Below are 21,699 nucleotides of genomic sequence, written 5' to 3'. Positions count from 1 at the left end.
CTGAAGATTTTTGTAATGTTTGAGTAATTGTCTGATATAAGGTTGTATAGATATGCCAAACTCGCTAAACCTTTATGTATGAATCAATATCATATTAATATTAAGATAAAAAATTTCAGAAATTCTCAAATTTATTTTTTACACAAAATTAATATTATTAGTTTTGATTATGTTGCTTTGAAATTATCTTGCAGTTAAATGCCATTTAAAAAATTGCATATATTATTAGTATAAGTAGTTTATATCTAGTTTTAAATGTATATATATTTAATATTGTTAAAATGAAAATAATTTAATCCCATTGAAGGGTCAGTGAGAATTATTTTACTATAAAATAGGTTGATATATTATTCTTATTTTAGGAACACTAGGGTAATAATAGTTAAGTTTTGATGAAGTAAGAACATTAAAAGCATAAGGCACTCAGGCAGGTAGAGAATCAATTAAGTGAAAAAGTATGAAGTCTCATGCACTTATCACAAGAAACCTTAAAATAATTTGAGATCAGCTAAGGAGGTGAGGAAAGAGAGTATTATGTACATTTACCACCTTCTTATTTTTCCTTAAAGTTTTATCTGAGCAATAGACCCCTCCATAATGTGATAATTACCTAAAGTGAAAATTATATTCATCTTTAGGGTTATTTGCCTTGTAAAACATTGTCTGTTAGGAAAATATATCTTAAAATTTTAAGTGATTTTCTTTAAAAAGAAGTGATAAAGTTGACCTCTAAGTATAAGGTAATCTAAAAAGAAAATATAAATACATATTCATAAAAACAGAAATCCAAATATTAGAACCAAATAAAAATATAGTTGTCTGCAAACTATGTACTGTTTTTAGTGCATCCCAATTTACTACACATTTAAAATATTGAATTCTAAAGAACTACCAAAGAGGTCACTTTGCAAATCATTTTGCATTTATGGCATATAGAAATAGAATTTTAGTATTTGAAATATATCATCTTCTCACTCTCTTTTTAACTGGCCTCTAAGTGGCAATCCCTTCATCATTTTAAGTAGGCATTCAATATGAAATATAAAAGTTCACATGATATTGATCAAAAGAAGTAAAACTAGCTTTTATTTATTTTATTTTGGAAATGAATATTAAAATCTTTCCATCAGCTTAATGAAGAAGCTTATTTCTTTTTTTAGAGTCCTTCAAGTAAGAATTTTCCTTTATAGAGATTTGCACTTGTAAAGGACTAGATGAACTTTAAGTATCAACCCATGAATAGAAGAATCCTGATGTTGGAGTCATGATAAAATTGACTTTGCATGAAAACTGATTGCTATGTAGGTGGCAGATGCAGTGAAGCTGAGAAAGGTGGATCAGAGAGCCTTTTCCTAATTGGATGACTTGCATTTCATTTACTTAGAAATAACTACAAATAACTAGAAAAACACATCTGGATATATTTATGTCACACAAAATATTTACACAATAAATATTAAGTTTAAAAAATAATTCAATTTCTGAAGCAACACAAAAGAATGCATAATTTGTAAATAAAGAAAACATATTAGAACAAAGAAATTTAATTAACCCAATAAAATGAGGAAAAATATAGTCAAGAAGATTGTACCATCATTAAAGGAGAGGTCAGTGGATAAAAGTTACAGTTAGACAGGAAGAATAAGTTTTGGTGTTCTATTACACAGTAGGGTTCCTATAACAAATAGCCAAGTAGCATATATTTCAAAGTAGCTAGAAGATAATATTTTGAATGTTGTTACCACAAAGAAATGACAACTTTTTAAAGTGAGAGATATGATAATTGCTCTGATTTTATCATTATATTATGTATGCATGCATTGAAACATTAAACTTTGTACTTTATAAATATGCACAATCATTATGTGTCTGTTATAAATGAAAAATATTAAAGTCAGAAAGAGAAAGTGAAAGAGAGAATGAATTTTACCTTGTCAATTTCTGCAAAAATGAAACAAGGCTTCTGGGATTTTGACAGGTATCACATTCACCTGTAGATCAATTGTGAAGTAATACCATCTTTATAATCTTTTAAATTTCTTTCGATGATGTTTCATAGTTTGCTGTAGAAGTTTGGACTTCTTTTGCTAAAATTTTTCTAAGCATTTTAAATGTGTTTGTGTTATTGTGGAGTTGTGGTACTAATTTCATTTTTGGATTGTTATGTTTTATATACATATATGTTTTAGACAATTTCTTAGAGGTTAACTTGGAGATTAAAATTAATATTAATTTATAAGAATATAATTCATATTAATACCAATTTATTTTTTATATTTTATAAGACCTTTGATCTTATGTAGCTCATTCTCTACCAGGTCCATTGTACTTTAATTTCTGTACATATTTTATCATTCTATCAAGTGTGTATAACAACATAGTCATATAATTATTGTTTATGAAGTTGAATTTTAAAAAACATGGCAGAAAAAAGTAGTGTATTACAAAAAAAGGTTGTTTATATTGTCTTCATATTAACCTATGTAGTTACTTTTACCAGGACTCCTCATATTTTCATGTGATTTTTACTCTCTGGTTTACTTGTTAATCTGAAAGACTTCCTTCAGTAGTTCTCATACAACAGGTGTGCTGGTAAACAATTCTATTAATTTTTGTTTGTTTGGGGATGTCAATTTCTTCCTTATTTTTTTTTAAATTTTAAAATATTAAAGGGGTACACATATTTCTGTTACATAGATAGCTTTTGTAATGCTTTAGTCAGGGCTATAAGTGTTCATTGTATTTGTTAGGTAGAATTTTACCCATTCCCTCGGCCTCTTTCTCACCATCTTGATTTCCAATGACCTTTACATCTATGTCTTTGTGCCCATGTTTGCCCAATAATTAGCTCCCAATTATTATCGACTACAGGTAGTGTTTACTTTTTCATTCATGAGGTACTTCACTTACAATACTGGTCTCCATTTCCATCGAAGTTACTGCAGAGGATATTATTTCATTCCTTTTTATGGATGAGTAGCACTCCATGGTGTATATGTATAAAACACACTTTCTTAATCTACTCATAAATTGATGGGCACTTAGATTGATTTCGCATGTTTGAGATTGTGAATTGTGCTGTAATAAACATTCAAGTGCAGGTGTCTTTTTGATAAAATGACTTTTGCTACAATTTCTTCTTCATTTTTGAAGGACTTTTGCTTGCTATTAAATTCTTATTTGTTGTATTTTTGTTTCTTTCAGCATTTCGATTATGTGAGTCTATATCATTTTGGACATGATGATTTCTGATGGGAATCAGATGTTAATTATGTTGATAATCTGTAGTGCATGATGACTCGCTTCTCTATTCTTAGTTTCAAGGTTCTTTTCCTTTTGATTTCAACAATCTGATTCTGAAGGAACTAGTGTGATCTCTTTGAGTATATTCTACTTGAAGTTTGATGAGTTTTTTTGGATGTGTATAAGAACTTATTTTCACTATATTTGAGAAACTTTTACCCATTATCCCTTTATATTTTCTCTCTGGCCCTTTTTCTACTTCCTTGCCTTTTGGGACTTCAATGCAGGTATTAATATGTTGGTATGTTTAATGGTCTTCCATAAATATCAGAGGCTCTGATCATATTCTTCATTCGTTTTCTCCTCTATTACTCAACATAACTATGTAATCTCAATTGACCTATATTTAAGTTTGGTAATTCTTCTTTCACCAGCTCAAATCTGCTGTTAAGCCCATCTAATGATTTTTTTTTTTCATTTTAGTTGTCCTTTTTAACACCAGAATTTCTACTTTATCCTTTTTGTGATTATCTCTTTATTAACATTCTCTATTTATGAGGCATTATTTTCTTACTTTTCTATTTCTCTTTAGTTCTTTAAACTTAGCTTTTTCAGTTGTTTGAATGTATTTACCATAGCTGGTTTATATATTTTAAATAGCTCTCTTTGTCTAATATGTCCAATGTCAGGGCTTCCTTAGGGAAGGTTTGTATTTATGGCTTCTTTTTCCTATGTATGAGACTATATTTTTTTGTTTCTCTATTTCATAACATTTTGTTGAAAACTTCACATTTTAAGTAATATAATGTAGCAACTCTAAGATTCAAATTTTCTTGCTTCCCTGTGTTTTTTTGTTACTCTTGTTGTTTTAATGAAGTTTGTTTAGTTACTTTTCTGATCTAATTCTGTAATGTATTCATGATGGTATGGATCATCACTCAAGTAATTTTAACAATGCCATCATTAGTAAGTATTAATAACCTGAGTTTATAGATATAAAATCTAAAGTATGGAGAGGTTTAGTAACTTGTCCAAGATTGTACAGCTTATAAGTAGTAGAGGTTGAATTCTACCCCACGTAAGTTTAATCAACATGCTCTATGATCTCACTGAACATATAGCACATTTTTCTTAAATCCTGCATTTTTCCAGAGATAAATGCTATGAGGAAAAACAAGAGATATGAAAAGATGATGATAAACACTGGTGTTGGGATTATGTGTAACTATAAGCAATCAAGCCAGGGAAGATCTCACTGAGTAAGTGACATTTGGGTAAAAGCCTAACACTGAACCAGCAGATGTCTGAAGAAAGAGTTTTCCAGCAGATGCAAAGACCCTACACAACCCGAAAAATTCTACAGAAGAAAGGAGAGCAGTGTAGGTAAAGCAGGTTAGCTTTGGGGAGACCAAATATGTTTAAGTTTAATATAGCCAAAATGGAAATTCTGGTCATGGCATTAAAACCTCTTTCACTCATAGTCTTGATATTTTCTCTGTTCTTCCTGTTTCTGTAGTCAATAAACTTGGATTCATATTGGACTCCCTTCTTTGCCTCACAACTTACAGTCAATGCATCAGGATATTATGTTGCCTTCAAATTACACCCAGAAACCACCCATGTCCCCTTCACCCCGTGCTACTCCAATCACCACATAGCAGTTCAGTGTTCCTCTACAGGTCTTTGAAAACACAGTACCATGAAGTCTTGTGAAAATATATTGGAAATCACAAATGTATATGTCACACTCTATGCCAATACTATATGGCAGTGATTATTGTGGAATTATAGAAATACTTGAAATCAAATGGGATAAGTTCTACAACTTTGTTCTTTCTCAGATGTTTTGGCTGTTATGAATCTTTTGAATTGCTGTATAAATTTTATAATCAGCTTGTCCAATTCTAAAAACATTATTCATTTTTTAAATTTCTATTTTTAATTGACAAATTAAAATTGCATATATTTATCATGTACAACATGTTGTTTTGAAATATGTACACATTGCAGAATGGCTAAATTGAGCCAAAAGCAAACTGCCTGAGATTCTAGTGAAAATTGCATTGAATGTATACTGTGGAACAATTTAGAGAGAATTTTTTTTTTAATATACATAATTTTATTACAAAATTTTTTTAAAAAAACAAAATGCAACATCCTAAAAAACCCAAAATTTACTATTGATACTAATTCCTATCAGTTTGCTGTGCTACCATACACAAGTCAAGAAATTAAAGAAACCATTAAATATTTAGGAACATTCAACAATCAGAAGCTTTAAAATCTAACTGTATGTAGTAGCCCCTCAAAAAGCTACAACCTGCATTTTTTGTAAAAGTATTTTCTCTACAAAGAATCTTATCAGCTATACAAAAAATCTGTACAGTTTTTATACTGAGCTAATATTAAGCTGCACTTGAATTCACATTCTTAGCAAAACAATTGCCTGAGCATACACACACACTCCATACGCATCATTACAGGATAGCCATTTATTCTTCGTCTTCTTCTTCATCATCATCATCCTCATCTTCCTCCTCCTCCTCCTCTTCCTCCTCATCTTCTGGTTCATTCTTCTTCTTTGAGCCTGTTGGCCTGCCAGGGCCCTTCTTTCCTGCTTCACTTTTGCCCTTGGCACGGTATGCAGCAATATCCTTTTCATACTTCTCCTTTAGTTTAGCTGCCTTCTGTTCATACGGTTGTTTATCTTTGGCTGACTGTTCAGACCACATTTCACCCAATTTTTTTTGCAGTATCCCCAATGGATAGGCCTGGGTGTTCACTTTTGATCTTTGGGCGATGTTCAGAGCAAAACAGGAAGAAGGCAGATGGTGGCCTTTTAGGAGCATTGGGATCCTTTTTCTTTCCTTTCTTATCACCTTTGGGAGGAACGTAATTTTTCATCTCCCTGTCATAGCGAGCTTTGTCGCTTTTCGCCATATCTTCAAACTTCGACTTTTCCTTCGCAGACATGGTCTTCCATCTCTCCGAACACTTCTTGGAGAATTCGGCGAAGTTGACGGAAGAGTCCGGGTGCTTCTTCTTGTGCTCTTCCCGGCAGGTCTGCACGAAGAAGGCATAGGAGGACATCTTGCCCCTCGGCTTGTTGGGGTCTCCTTTGCCCATGGCAGCAGAACGGCGTCTACCTGCTCGAGCTTCTCCTCAGAGTCCCGCAGAGCAGCCGGAGCCGACAGCGACGCTCCCTCCCCGAGCTCCAGCGAGAACTGGTTTCAATTTAGAGAGAATTGACATCTTAACAGTATTGAGTCTTATATCCATGGGCAAGATATAAACATTCATTTATTTATATTTCTTTAAATTATTTTAACAATGTTTTGCAATCTAAAATATATAAGCTTTTTTGTATTTTTAAAATTTTTTCTCTAATAATTTCTTGTTTCTGAATGCTATTGTCAATGGTTTTGTTTTTCATCTTTAAATAAATTATGTCTATTATATACAAATACAATTCTTTTTGTATATTGACATTTCATTTTGTGATCTTGCTTTTTTGTAAATCACTTAGGGTTTTTCTATGTATACAATGTTATACTTTAATAAACACAAATTTACTTCCTTCTTTCCAAGAAAAGAAAAAGAAAATATATTACTAATCTCTCGTTCTCTTCTTACTCTACTTTTCTGGCCTTTCATTGCTTTTAAAGAGAGATCCTTGCATTTGTTCTTGTTGTTGCTGTTGTATTCTAGTCACCGATCATTTGCTTTGTTGTTTATCCTGTTGACACCATGTGAATATATTTAATTTGACAAAACAGTCATGTATGTGTCAATGCTGGAAAGTTTTCAGCTATTTACTAACTCACTAATTAGCTCTTCAACTGAATGCAACCTGCTATATATTTTACCAAGTGTGATGATTAGTTTTATAAGTCAACATGGCTAGGCTGTAGTACTCAGTTATTTAATCAAACAATAATAGTTGTCACAATAAAAGTATGTCATTGATGTGGTTAACTACTACAATTAGTTGACTTGAAAGAAGATTACCCTCCATAATGAGGATTGGCTTCATCCAATCAGTTGAAGGCTTAAAAAGCAAAACAGGTTTCTGGAAGGAGAAGATACTGTGCCTCAAGACTATAGCATTAAGTTCTGCCTGATTTCCAGACTGCTAACCTGCCCTGCAAATTTCAGACTTGCCGTAGCCTACAATTCCTTAAAAAAGCCTCTTGTTCTATTGGCTTTCTGGAAAACCTGACTCATATACAAATGTTTTTATTTCATTTTATTTATTTCCTCAATCTTGAAGAATTTCTTTTTATAAAAATCTGTAGAACTTCCTGTGTTCTTTTACTTTCTTATATTTGCAAATAAGTTTTACATTTTTCATGATTTTACATATATTATTTTTATCAGTTTTTTTCTAATTCATATTAAGTTCTTTTTTTCTTAATAAATGGTTCTGGAAGTCTTTATTTAATACTGGCTTTCGTAAGACATCTGGTGAATTTTAGGCAGGTATTCACCTTCCTATACTGCCAGTATTTCTGGGCTCAGAAACTAAAAATTCTACTTCAAGAAAGAAACACCTGAGCTATGTGTGACCCAATACAAGGTCAAAGCTAGACACAGCACTAGCTTTTCAAAGAGGTCCTACCTGAAACATCATTAAGTCCTCCCTTGTAAAATCATGTGTCTTGTGAAATTCTGTGCCTTGTAAAATATTCCTGTCCCACCAAAATCTACCTATGTAAAATAGTTTATGGAATGCCGAGAAATTTTGTTGTTTTGTTGCCAGAAAGTATAATCCAAGAAGCAGTAAATATACAATTAAGATTTGTGATCTTGCATGTAATAGAAAGCCCTATTCAAACTGGATTAAATAACAAAAGTAATTTAATGACCTAAGTAATTTAATGACCCAAAACTTGAAAACATAAGGCAGCGTTTATGTAAGACTTGATCTATTGATACAACAATGTCACCAAGTTCTTTCTCTTTCTCTCTCTTTCTCCGTCTCTCCTCCTCCTCCTTTCTATCAGATTCATCTTAAGTTTGGCTCCCCATATAGATGCAAGATGACTCCTAAGAACTATGAAGGACATGTGTATTTTTTCCATATTTATCCAAATGAAGAAAAAAGACCTTTGTTCCAGCATTATACAGTGTCTTGTGAATTATTCTAGTCCCAGTAGAAATTATTAGCCCTAATTGCAATGGCTCAGGTTACAAGCTTATTCCTATTACAATCACTGTTGCCAGGGTTATGAAATGTATTGTTTGTCTTACCATGCATGGGTCAGATGTTCTATTCAGGCCCAGTGGTTGAGATCTAGTTTTCCCAAAATCAAAGGGATTCTCAAATGTCTGGTATGGGGATGAAGGCTGGGAAGACAAAATCAACAACAAAATAGCTTTGGACTGAACATAATAACAATAAACCAAAAAGTCTTGAGATAAAGTTTATCTTAAGAATCAAGGAAATGATAAAAATTACAAGAGATATAGGAACTCATTCAACAATAGAAATGAGAGAGTCAAATACAAATAGAATCCCTGACTTTCTTCTCATTTTTTCTCTTTTTTCTATTCTCGCAGTTATGACTAGAATTTTCCACATGGCATAATTCTCAGCTCCAGTGGTCATGCTGGAAACTCAGAACTTTGGGAGGAGGGGGCAAAGGGCATTTATTGAAACCTTAAAATTTGCACCCCCATAATATGCCGAAACAAACAAAACAAATTCTACATTAGTCATGCAAGAGAAATTAACTAAAGCTTTCTTTAGTCCCAATATCAAACACCTTAGACAAGAAATCATTAGTCCATCTTAAGACTGTTGGCACATTTTCCATTCAACTGGAAATTGGGACACATAAGAAAAAATAGTTCCAAAAAAAAACTCAATATTCAGACATGTAATAAGCTAGTAATTAGAAGAAGAGAGAGTGCTGTGCAAAAAATGTAAAATATATCCACTATAACATAATTTTGATTGTAGTTTACCTAGACATCCTATTTAAAAATATATGTGTCTGTAATCTTCCCAATTTTATCCATGTCCTACTTTTACTTTCCACTCTAATATGCTCATATTGGATTACAATAAAAATCAGAAATATTTATCATCTCTCAAATTTTTTTCCTTTCAGTGCATAAGGACTTTAAATATATTTTACTTAAAGTATCGCAAGCATGGAGAAACAAAGCCACATGAACTCAGTACTAAATAGATTGAACAGATCAACACTGATGTGCACACATGCTAGGAAAATTCAGTGGAGATCAAGCAGCTTGAGGGGGAGGTGAGGATGAGTGAATTCACACCTAATGAGTGCAATACATATTATCTGGGTGATGGACATACTTATTACTTTGACTCAATCTGTACAAAAGCAATTCATGTAACCAAAATGTTTATACCCCTATAATATTATGAAATACACACACACACATATATATATTTCACTTGAATCAATTACATCATTGACTTTAAATAACTTACTTTTACTTTTTTTTTCCAATTTGGCAGGAATTATGTCTTCTTCATATCCATTTGAAATGCTTGCTAGGACTAAATAAATTAACACTGTAACTTTGTGGGTTTTTTCAAAGTTTAACTACAATGCCTTGTCAAATTCTATTTATCTGTCGCTGTTATAGTACTTATCCTCCTGCACAAATACCAAATATTCTGGTTTTACTGCAAATTATACATATATAACAATTTCTTTTTAAAATGTAAAGGATTTTTCTTCAGTCTTTGTAGATCCATTGTTTGATCTAAATACAGAGTCAAAGCATTTTGAAGATTCTGGTTCTTCTTTTCTATAATTTGTTCCATTAATCTCTCTATGTTCCTGACTATCATAGCACATTTCTTACTTTTTGAAATTTGAATGGCTAAATATATTCTTTAAAGTTTATTGAGAACAATTAACACATAGCTGTTTGACGTTTAGCTGCTCTCTTCTCTGTCTTTACCTTAAAAAACCTCTTTGACTTTTCCCCCACTTTGTCCTTCCCCCGTGTCTTCTTTACAACAAAGAGATGTGTTCTTTATAATTTTGATAAATATTAGGAGAGAAAAAAAAAATTTAAATCTTCAATTGCTTTCTGCCTTTTCTTTTTATTGCTGATTTTCTGTTTCAGGATTCTGCCTGGCTGACCCTCTTCCAGCTTTTGGTCTGAGTGTTTGAATTGCTACTATGTCTCTTAGAGACTCTGTCTTTTCTCCAGTGAGCCTCATTTGTGTCTTGGAATAATTTTGTGAGGAAGACAAGGTAGGCTTTATTATTCTCTAGTGAATTCTGAAGTACTTGTTGGAGGTGGTAAAGTACTAAAAGTCCATGCAGTGTGAGCAAAGGAAACGCTATAAGCACGTTTTCGAGCATGATTTTTAAGCAATACTGAATAGTTCCAGTGTGTTAGGAATATCTGGTAACCAAAACCAAATGTGCATACTGTAGAGAAAAGACTGAGTAGCCTGTGAGTGCCAGAATTCAAATCCAGTTCATTTCAAATCCCAAACACATGCTCATTTCACTACATGACACTGTTTTCTACAGTCAGATGCTCTTGGCAGACATAGAAATAAATGTATCTTGACACACACTAATTATGATTTGATACAAGAGGTGTTGAAGCAGCTGGGAATCATGGTTCATTAAAATCCTAAAATCACCCAGAATATCTCATAAACACTTCCAGAACATTTTTGTTAATTCTAAAATGCCCAGTGAAAATGAATAAAGGTTAGTCTTTTTCTCGCTGAATCCTTCACATAATTGTCACTTTTATTGAATTTTCAAAGAAATACTTAAGTTAAAAACATTATCTTGAGTATTGCATTTGTGTGTTTATGTGTTTGAATATGACTAAAATTGAAGATGATACCTATAAAACTAATTTCCCTGATATATTTATTTAATGCTACTATCTCCTTTTGATAATGATAAAGGCTTTGCTTTGTAGATGATACATTAACTCTGGTAGCATGCTAAGACTGAAGGGCAGGATATGTTCATATTTAATCAATATCATCTCATCCTTAATATCTCTCTACTTCTTACATTTTATTTTGCATGTAGTATCTTTGATTTCCAGTTATTTATTAAAATGCTACATTGTATTTCTGAAATTGAATCTTGAGTTAAATCCGTACTTCACTGGAAATATTTACATGCTCCAATATACCCGTTTTCATTTTCTTATAAACATAGTTTGAGATATGCTGGCATGAGGCTCTGAAAAACAGGTAAGCTCCATGCTTGTTTAAGTCTGTCTCCAGGAGTCTGAGTATGTAGCATACAAAGAAGAATGAACACATCAGAGGGCACAGAACCATACAAGCTCAGAGGCAGACACTAACAGAAGACAACAAGCAGCACTCACAAAGCAATGAAAGCCATGAGCAAGTAGTAGCAACATTAAAGAGTGATTATTCACTTCAAAAGGACTGAACAGAAACATGTGTCAGCTGTTGAATCAAAGACAGTGTTTAAGGTGTTACGAAGGCAGAGCTGGGGTAAAGAACCAAGGACTTCTACTTTTGGGAAGCAAGTTAAGCATGAGAAGAGTGCAATGAGTCAACTGGGGATCCAGTCTGCTGAACTTAACAGTCCTGAAGCCTAAAATGTCTCAAAGACTAAACTGTTTTTCCTCATTTTCATGAGGAGACTATTAATAACCTCACACTGTCTCGGGGGTGAGCCCTCTTTCTGTCTAACAGTCTTTATGAGCTCAAATATCACAGTAAAATGCCTAAGAAAAATATATTTTCATGAAGGAAATGGATACCTCTTTGTCAAATGTCATTTCATGCTCTAAAACAATGCAGATTACACTGCCAAAAGGAAGAAATTAAAAATATCATGGTGAAAATGAATTTTTACATGATCTGAGATTTTTCAGGTAATTTTGTTTTTGTCTGGAATGTTCATACAATATTAACAGAAATTGATAACGGCTGGGGGAAACTGCCCACAAAATGTAGACTCACGGTGTTAAAATTTATTGTATTCATTAATATGAATATACTCAAGGAGAAATCAAAGTCCTAGCTGAATAAACATGGTCAGAGAAGCTTTTGATTTTTTCAATAAAAAGACACAAGGAAAGAATTGGTGCCTGATTGCTATGGTTTAAATGTTGTGTCCCCTCCAAAATTTCTATTTAAAATAAATACTCAATACAACAGTATTAAGAAGTATAGCATTTGGGAGGTGACTAAGTCACAAGGCTTTACTTTCATAAATGGGATTAGCACCCTTTTAAAAGGAATCAAGTTTGAAGGGGGTGCTTTCTTGACCTTTTGTCCCTTTTGTAATGTAAAGGCATGGTCTCCTTCCCCTCCATAAGGTACAGTAACAAGGCACCATCCTAGAGGCAGAGAGCAGCCCTTTTGGACTTCCTAACCTCCAATGTGAGAAATAAATTTCTAATCTTAATAAATTACCCAGTGTGTGATATTTTGTTAGAGAAGCACAAATGGACTAAGATAATAATAATAAAGGATTTACCACTAGTATAAATGTTCTCTAAGGTAGGACCAATTCATATAATTAGCATCTGCTTTCTTAGATACTTCAGCTTCTAAAGTAGAGGTTGTACAAATGAGTATAATGTCATGAACACAATTTTATATTTAGAGAGAAATATATTAACAGGACAACAATTTGATTGCCACATGTAAGTCATCATAAATTTATCCAGACATTTATTTATTTATTTAATTTTGATACTGTATTTCATTTAGTTGACTATATTGAAAATATTATTTCAAAATATAATTAATCTATGAATATTGAGAAAATTTCACTTTTTCCATACTAATTTTTCAACATCTTGTTTATACTTTACATTTATAGCACATCTCAATCTGGCTGGCCATGAATCAATAGCTATGGCCCCAGGGGAATTTTTATGTATGACTTACACACGATTTGATAAACAACACAAAGCATTATTTCACAAATTAGTATCTAAAACACATTCCTGAATCTACTCCCTTTATGGCAAGACATAAATTCTTAAAATTCAAAATAATTGGGGCAATGCACTCATTTGTATATATATTATAATTCTAAACTAACTTCCACTGATGAATGATTAGTTAAAGTAAAACAATATATATACTGATGGTCTTTTCCATGTGGAAGAAATTACATTTGTATTCTACATTTGTATATCAGAAACAAGCTATTTTAGTTATTTTATTCTTCCCTCCTACTAGAATATTTATTGATATTAGCATTTCTTTGTTTTCGTGAAAGACTAAGTACATTACTAATAGTCACCTGAACGTTATCATTTTACAGGTAAATTTAGAGGTAATCAATAAATATAACGTGAAAATAATCAGTTATTGATTTTTCTCAACAGCATTATGTTTATCCTTTGTATATTTATTGTATGGTCAACAAGATGTTTTACATTTCCAAAATATTTCTGTATTATGTGAAAAAATTTATGAGGAGAGCATTTTGCTATAAATTTGGCACATTTGCTTTATCACCTTATTCATTATACAGGCTATAGACAACTATTAAACAATGATCTTAAAATTCTAAATATCATCTAAGCTTGTTTGACATATTTGCTTCTAAGTCCACTGACATAATTGTGTAGTTAGATAATTTTTGTTGTTGCTTTTTTATCACTGAGACCTATATTTATTCAACTATATATCATTCAACACTCCTTACTGAATCCTCATTCTATAAATCTGTGTTCAAAATTTTAGCATGCATCAAATCAGAATCACTGTGAAAGCTTCTATAACACAGATTAGGCTTGCCCTCAGAGTTTCAAATTCAGTAGTGCCCCCAAAATTTGAATTTCTAACAAGTTCCCATTTGATCCTGCTGCTGATAATTTAGGAACTACATGGTGAGAATCATTGCTATAAAGCAAATTGTTTTTTCTTCCTTTCCATATCATTTAATTCATAACTTTAGATGGTATTACCTCTATATATTTACCCAAAAGGTTTATACAATTATCTAAAAAAGTTCAACTAAATGCAGCCCCAAAATTTAATACTTAGGTCTAGTTTGAGAACTTATTTCTAATCCACATAGTTGTTGCTCTTGACATCTGGCAATTTTATGTAATCTGATATGATATAAACATATTTAATAGTACTCCTTGAAAGTATGAGCTGAATACCTTATCAAAACCTCTCTTAAGTTTCACACTTTTAAATACTCCTCGTGATGAATATAAAAATATCACTATTACTGCTGTTTGATAATTTATAACACCAATATTTTGATTAATGTAATTCATATGTCAAATTCATTTATGAATTCATACAATTTATATGTGAAATGTATGAAATTAATATGTGAAATTAGTGTAATTCACATGTGACACTTTTTGTCATGTTCATTTTTATTAAAAATGTGCAAAAAAGAATAAAAGTAAAAGCATGTTCAAATCACAATCATTTAGTATTTTTATAATTGTCTAGTTTAAAAACCAGAAGTAAAATATGCATAAATTACTATGACCAAACTTTTACTTCACATGTTTTCAATATATTCATCCCAAATCATTCCCTAACTGTATCATTTTATATGTATTCTTGTAGTCAATAAGCATAATCTGGCTTTAAGTGTTACCAATATTTCATAACTTCTACTAAGCATAAATTCTTCACCAACCTTAGTTTTTCCCAATCTGACATACTTAGCTTTGTTGTAGACTCAAGGTTCAAATGTTAATTACAAAGGTAAATGTGGAGTTTACCTTTCTTTAACTGCTACAAAATTATCTCAGGTGAAGACAATTGTCATAAATCAATAGAACATCAGTTTAGCAGTTAAGGCTTTCTACTAGAGGAAATGTTACTCACAATTTTGAGTGATATGATTTAGTATTTCTCCCTATTCCAAGAATCATATTTCCTTGTACAATTGTTTAAAATAAATAGTGTGTATGTATGAATATATATGTATACTTTTGAGTAAGACATTTCATATGGTGAATCTTAAATAAATTCAGATGCTCATTGCCTTATTCAATTAAAGCAGCTGTTAAGTGAATTTCTAAAAAGGTTGTTGCTATGCCAATATCAGTTTTTGCATTTATAACTCAATGCTAATTTTATCACAGTGATATCAATTTTAAAGAAATCTTGTTTCACTATTCACTTTTCCATTTATTAGATGTGTATTCAATACTCACCCTGTGGCAGATACTATAATAAGGACAAATAGATGGACAAATTGTTCTTTCTAGCATGAGCTACAAGTTTATGGACATATCCCTATCATTCCCTGTTTTGTTTTTTCTTTCTTTCTTTCTTTCTTTCTTTCTTTCTTTCTTTCTTTCTTTCTTTCTTTCTTTCTTTCTTTCTTTCTTTCTTTTTTTTTTTTTGAATTGTATCTGAGAAATTGCTGCATCCTTATCAAGGGAAATCTTCCGAGGCCTTTATTCATCTGAATGAAACTGTATCACTTAAATAATTTTAGAAAGTATTTTTTGGAAATATCTTCCGAGTTGTGACACTTTATTCTGGATATTATAAAAATGCATATAAATCTCTCTTTTGAAGTTTACAGTAAACATTCCCTTTTCAGAGGACATCTCTTCTCTGCATTCCTACTACCAAAGGGCATTATACCTGTTAAACAATGAACGCTTCTTGACAGCATCGATTAGCTGGTTTGTTTAGGCTGGACAGTTTACTTATGAAAACCAATTAAACTCTCCTCACCTGGAATTCTGATTTGGGAAACTGCTGAACAAGAGATAATAATAATCACCTTAGTTATCATTTTAAAAATACATAATCATGAATAAGATCAATCAGGAAAGAATTAGAAGACAGTTGGTCTCCTTTACCTCGCTAAGGAAGGGACTAGAACAGCTGTCCATGAGAAAGGAAGTAGCTCCATGGGGAAAGGCAGGTACCCCTACGATGATGATAGTCTAATTCCACACACTTCCTCTTGACTTGAGCCAGTTTAACAATCTATATTTCTTGAAATTAAAAATTTGTTGACCATAAAAAAATAAATTTGTTTCCTGGAAACAACTTTGAATAATGTTAGGCAATGTCTATTAAACACAAATTAAATAATCAAACTATTTATGATTTAAATAATCTATCAAATGATAAATTAAAGGATCTTTTTTATCCCCAGATACAATATCTTGAATATTTCTATAATTTCAATGAATGGAAAAATAAGTTAGTCTATAAAATATTTTAATGATTCTTTTTTTCAATTTCTAAACAGAAAAAGAAATCACAACATATTTTGAGAACTGGCTTTATTATTAAAATATCTTCAAATTTTTCTGAAAGTGACAGGAACTCATTTTTATGAGTATATTTTGGAATTCTTTTTCAACCAAACATTGGTTCAATGGTCTTTTTCTGTTGGTAATCTCATAGGCTTTTGATCTTATCAATTTTCAGCTGTTAATTATGGGTATCTCAAAATAAAAGAGCAAACATATTACATTGTTGATTATAAGGTAAAAAATTTTGGTCAAGCTACATTTAACATGAAGTTTTTCATAGAAAGAAATGTTTTTAACTGTTTTAAAAAGAACATATTAAAAGTTGCTGAGTTTCCACAACCTGTTCCTGACAGCTATTTCAGTGTAAGTAATACATCACGAGGGTGATGGCAATCTGATGATGTATTGGAACTATACATCATCGTGGTGACGGTGCTTTAATGACGGATGAGTAATACATCTTCAGGTAAAGCTCTCAAATTTAGACCTGCCTGGAAAATAGAGTTTCTGGAAGAAGAAAACATCTTATCAACTTTATAAAAGAATGCATATAATAATACATAGCTTGCTAAATCAGAAGGCCATAAGTTGGCATGCAGAAATGAGACATCTTAATAATATCCCTAACTCCTTTTCTTCTTATTTCATATGTATATTGCAAGTTAAAAATGCCCACCACTTTAAAAAAAGTGTTTCCATTTATTTTTTCTTCTTTATACTTTATCCATCATTTCAACATGTACTATTGTGTATCTCTTGTTTATAGTTTCCTTGGAACTGGAAGAAATTCCTTTTAGCTAAGGGTCTTTAGAACCAGTGACATTCTTCTTGCTAATAAGAACTCCCTATCTCAGTACAGGTGAAGATATTATTTGATTTCTGCTTTTTCTATCTGTAATGAACTGCTCAAAACCACATTTTCTTGAGGTTGTCTTTCCTTTGAGAGCTTAATTTTTCATCTTTGCATGGATATGAAGAGCAGTGATCCTTTTGTCATCTATCATACTCATTAAGAGGAACCATTTAAAAAGTAATAAGCCCAAAGAAGCAAGAAAAATTGTATAGCATATGTACATTTTACTACATTTAAAAATTACTGATGTTTAAGAGTATTTTCAGATTTACTTTTAGTATTTAGAATATTATATACAGGCACTTATATTTACTTATATATGTATATATGTATGTGTAATGCAGATACACACACACCCACTTACTATCACCAAATATATTCTTAGAGATGACTTTATCAATACACTGCATTTTTAAAAGATATTATATTCTCTCTACATTAGAAGGCAAAAACCTATTTTCACTAGATAATCTTTAAAATTCTTAAACTGCCAGGAACTACAGAATTTTATATTTAATTTCAAAATTTAGAGGGAAAGAATACTGAAATGTTATATTTCATATATGTAAATTATAGTTGCAAGAGCATAAATCTCTGACAATATCTGACAGGGCTTGAAGAAGTTGATGAAATGAGTTTCTTTACTAAGATATTATAATCAGGCTGCCTAAAAAAGGCAAAATGGACAGTGATGATGTGTGCCATGTGCCTTGCACTGTAACATGTTGGGAATGTTTGCTATCTCACATTACAAATCCTCTCCCAGGTTTGCCTCTGTGTCTATTTATATAGGAATATATAGGAATATTCTCCAAAATGAAAACTAAGACCAGATTACTCTGATGGGATAAACCCATAACTGGGGTCGGAATTCGAAATTGATTTATTTGGATTTTTTTCTTTATTCAAAATCATATCTAGAGATTACATATCCCTCTCTTTAGTGACTTGCCTCTGAAGAAGAGAGAATTTATCCAAAGTATACATGGAAACTGAAACACAGGGCTAGCTATGTTATCTTATGATAAAAGACTGGACAAGGTAAATTGCCTGCAAGTGAATTTTGATGGAAAAATGAGAAAATCAGAGATATGAACTTTCATGGCAGACCTGGATTGCAATTTCAACTCTGAGACATATGAACTGGGTGATTGTGATCACCATTTGAATGTTAACTTGATCTTCCATTAAATTTGTAGATATCTTACCTTTCTGGATGGGACATTGTGAGAATTAATTTAGAAAATATGTGTGAAAGAGAGGGCCTGGTTATGTTATGCACTTAGTAAATAGTAAATATAGATTACATTTCAACAAATAGAGAAATCTTAAAAAAAAAACTCTACATTAAATAAAAAACAAGAGGACATTACTACTGTGTTAGAGCTTAACCAAAACAATAACAAACAAAAGTAATCTAATACATTTAGTATTTCAAAATTCATGTATTTTATTCCTTCATTCTAGAATCATATATGCTCTATCAAATCAGGCCTTATTCTATCAATGCCAGCATTCTAAAATGCCGGTTTGTTTTTTTTTTTGGAGGAAGGGTTATATCTGTCTTTTATCATATCTCCAAAATGTGAGAAGATATTTAAATAAATATTCCTTTTGCTTCACGGTATAATATCTGGTGAAACACTGGTTCAAGTAAGTACAGTGGTGCTTCATGGTGGACTGAAATTAGAAACTGAAAGTGTGTGAAAACTAGGCACGTACTTTGTATCACTAGATCTTCATGTTTCCTGCATGTTGTCTTCTGTTTTAATAGGTTTCTCTGCATCTCTAAGCACTTGGTAGAAGGCGACCAGCCTAAAGTACCTAACTTCAAATGGAGCATTCAGGGAGAAATTAGTGTCTTTACTTCTCAATTTAAAATTCCTTAAAAGAAAATTTGCTTGATCCAGTTTGAGGTATCTTACCCCATCTACTGTGGCCTTTATGTTGAAGTTGTACAGACATGGTTGTCAGAATCAATCCCCTAAATGGTAGAATGTTGTCTGATAAAGGAGTTCATAGGCTGTGTTAATTTACCCATTGTTTTTACTATAACTTAATAGTACACATTTCCCTTAGATTGGAGTCACTCTTTGTAGTGTTTAAAAATCTGCCTCAACTGTTTGAGTTATTGAAATAATACAATATTAGGATGCGCTAGTATTTAGGGAGGTCACATAATCTAAGCTATGATCCAGCTAAGTTGAAATAAACTTGAGGAAATAATTGATTTGATGTTGCCAAACTCCTACAATTTATAAAAAACACTTGACATTGAATATGCCCATATCTTCTTATAGCCCTTACAGATAATGCATGAGATGTACAAATTATAAATATAAACTTTTGTATGAATTATATCCGTATCTAAATGAAGAAAAATTAACAAAGAAAAGCTATCATTTATCAACAGAACAAAAGAAGTAACAACGCAAATCTCAGTATGCTATCTGTAGAATGTAAAACTCTATAGCAAACATCAATAAAGGAAAATAAAATCCTGGAAGAACAGCTTATTTGCATAAGTTTAATTTAAATAATTTAATATTTCAATTCTAGGAAGCACATAAAATTGTGACACGTGGCCAAGAGATAAAATTGTGTGCATGTATCCATACACTCTAATTCTTTGGTCCTTGATTTTATTTGGTCCCTGGTGGCTTTTTGCCTTGCCTTTACACCTTTAAGGAGAACAAAAAAAATGTGTAATACATATGTATTTGCAGCTATGGAATGCAACTCAAATTGTTAAAGAAAAAATTATTCAGAACACTTGTTAAAAGAGTAATGCAGACTTTATCCTGAATAATCAGGATAGGTTTAGGAACTGCTGCAGTGGAGTTTTGCAGTAGGAAAGAGAAATTGTGCTCAATTCTGAATACAAAAACAAAAAATACAGTTTATAGCCAAGAAGCTTGGTGGGGGTCAGTGGATGGAAAATTACTAAGAAGAAACTTCAGGAGTAAGGTGGGACTTTGGCTTAACCTACCTAAAAGAATTCTTGCTGAAGGCAATTCAGGGGGATCAGATAATGAGGGTTGGTATCCTAGCTAAAACAATTTGGCAGGATTCTTGCTAAAATGGGACTCTTGGAAGACTTGCTCAAGGGTGGGGCCTATAATGAGGCTCAGAGAATCCTGTCTAAATTTTAGTCCAAGACAGTATCTTTGTCAACATCTATACTAACTTGAGAAAGAACATTAACATAAAACAGCTTTGTAAGATGAAAAATTAACATATAGTGTCTTTGGGTATTTGTAACGGTAGATTTAACTGTTACTAAACTTAAGAGAGATTGAGATATTTAAGTCATTATAAAATACAGTAATTTATTATTCAAATGTCTGATATTTTCTCGACATTCCAGAATGCATTATAAACTATTATGAATTTAATATCATATATCCATACACATATAAAATTAAGAATTATATATTATTATGTAATCATAACACACTAGCAAATAAAAATTTATAATCAATAATGAGAAGTTCCTTATATTAGAATTCATTAAAAAAATAGGATATCAAATAAAATATTACTAAGGGTCAAAAAGTGCACTATAAAAGCAAACAGTACTTTGCTTCACCACTGAATTATTCAGCTTTTTATTTTAATGAATGAATGGCAAATGTATTATTTACTTTTTAGTACTTCTTGTTTACCATTCATCTCTTGATAAATCGATTTAATGTTGATATAGCCTGTGTAATGGCCCTCTAAATGATATCCACATTCTAATCCCTGGAACCCATGAATATTATGTGGAAAAGATTTTGCAGATATTACATTAAGGATCCTGACATAGGGAGATTTTACTGGATTATCTAGAGGACCCAAAATATAATCACAAGTTTCCTTATAGGAAAGAAGCAGAGAGAAATTTCACAGATAACAGTAAAAGACAATGTGATCAGGGAAACAGATACTGTTTGCAGCAACAAAACATGGAGCACTGGCAGCCACCTGAAGCCAGACTAGGTAAGGAAAAAATTCTTCTCTAGAGCCTTCAGATGAAGCTTAAACCCTGCTGGTAACTTGATTCTTATCAACCCTGTGCTACTTTATTTGAACCTTCAAACTTTTTATCTATACAGCGTGCTTTACAACATAGCATAAGTCATTTACCTTCTCACATGTTCCTTGTCTCATTGCAGACTCGCAACAGAAAGTATGTCCATGGACACAGTCTTAGAGAATGTCTTAAAACTCATCTGCCACTTTTCTCAACATTAATCCAATCTCATGATATGCTTCTTCACTTTATTCCCATCACTTGGCACTTCTTTATCTACAACAAAAAGGTGTGTCATTTAAAAATATATAAACTTAAAAGCTCACTTTTTCCATAAAACTGCTGTAATTATAGAAAAAATTGTATGTATTTA

General features: G+C 31.7%; 1 protein-coding gene across 1 annotated transcript; it reads right to left on the bottom strand.

Moving 5' to 3' along the window:
- Window positions 1–5,339: 5,339 nt before the first annotated feature.
- Window positions 5,340–6,475, bottom strand: LOC142873716 (high mobility group protein B2-like). The gene is given in 2 exon segments (XM_076007947.1): window positions 5,340–5,990; window positions 5,992–6,475. Coding segments are annotated over 2 exon segments (633 nt in total). The 5' UTR covers window positions 6,370–6,475; the 3' UTR covers window positions 5,340–5,735.
- Window positions 6,476–21,699: the final 15,224 nt, after the last annotated feature.

Source organism: Microcebus murinus, chromosome 11 (assembly GCF_040939455.1).
Source record: "Microcebus murinus isolate Inina chromosome 11, M.murinus_Inina_mat1.0, whole genome shotgun sequence".
NCBI classification, from domain to species: domain Eukaryota; kingdom Metazoa; phylum Chordata; class Mammalia; order Primates; family Cheirogaleidae; genus Microcebus; species Microcebus murinus.
Note: the sequence above shows the minus strand (reverse complement) of the source record. Positions and strands in the feature narration are given on the sequence as shown.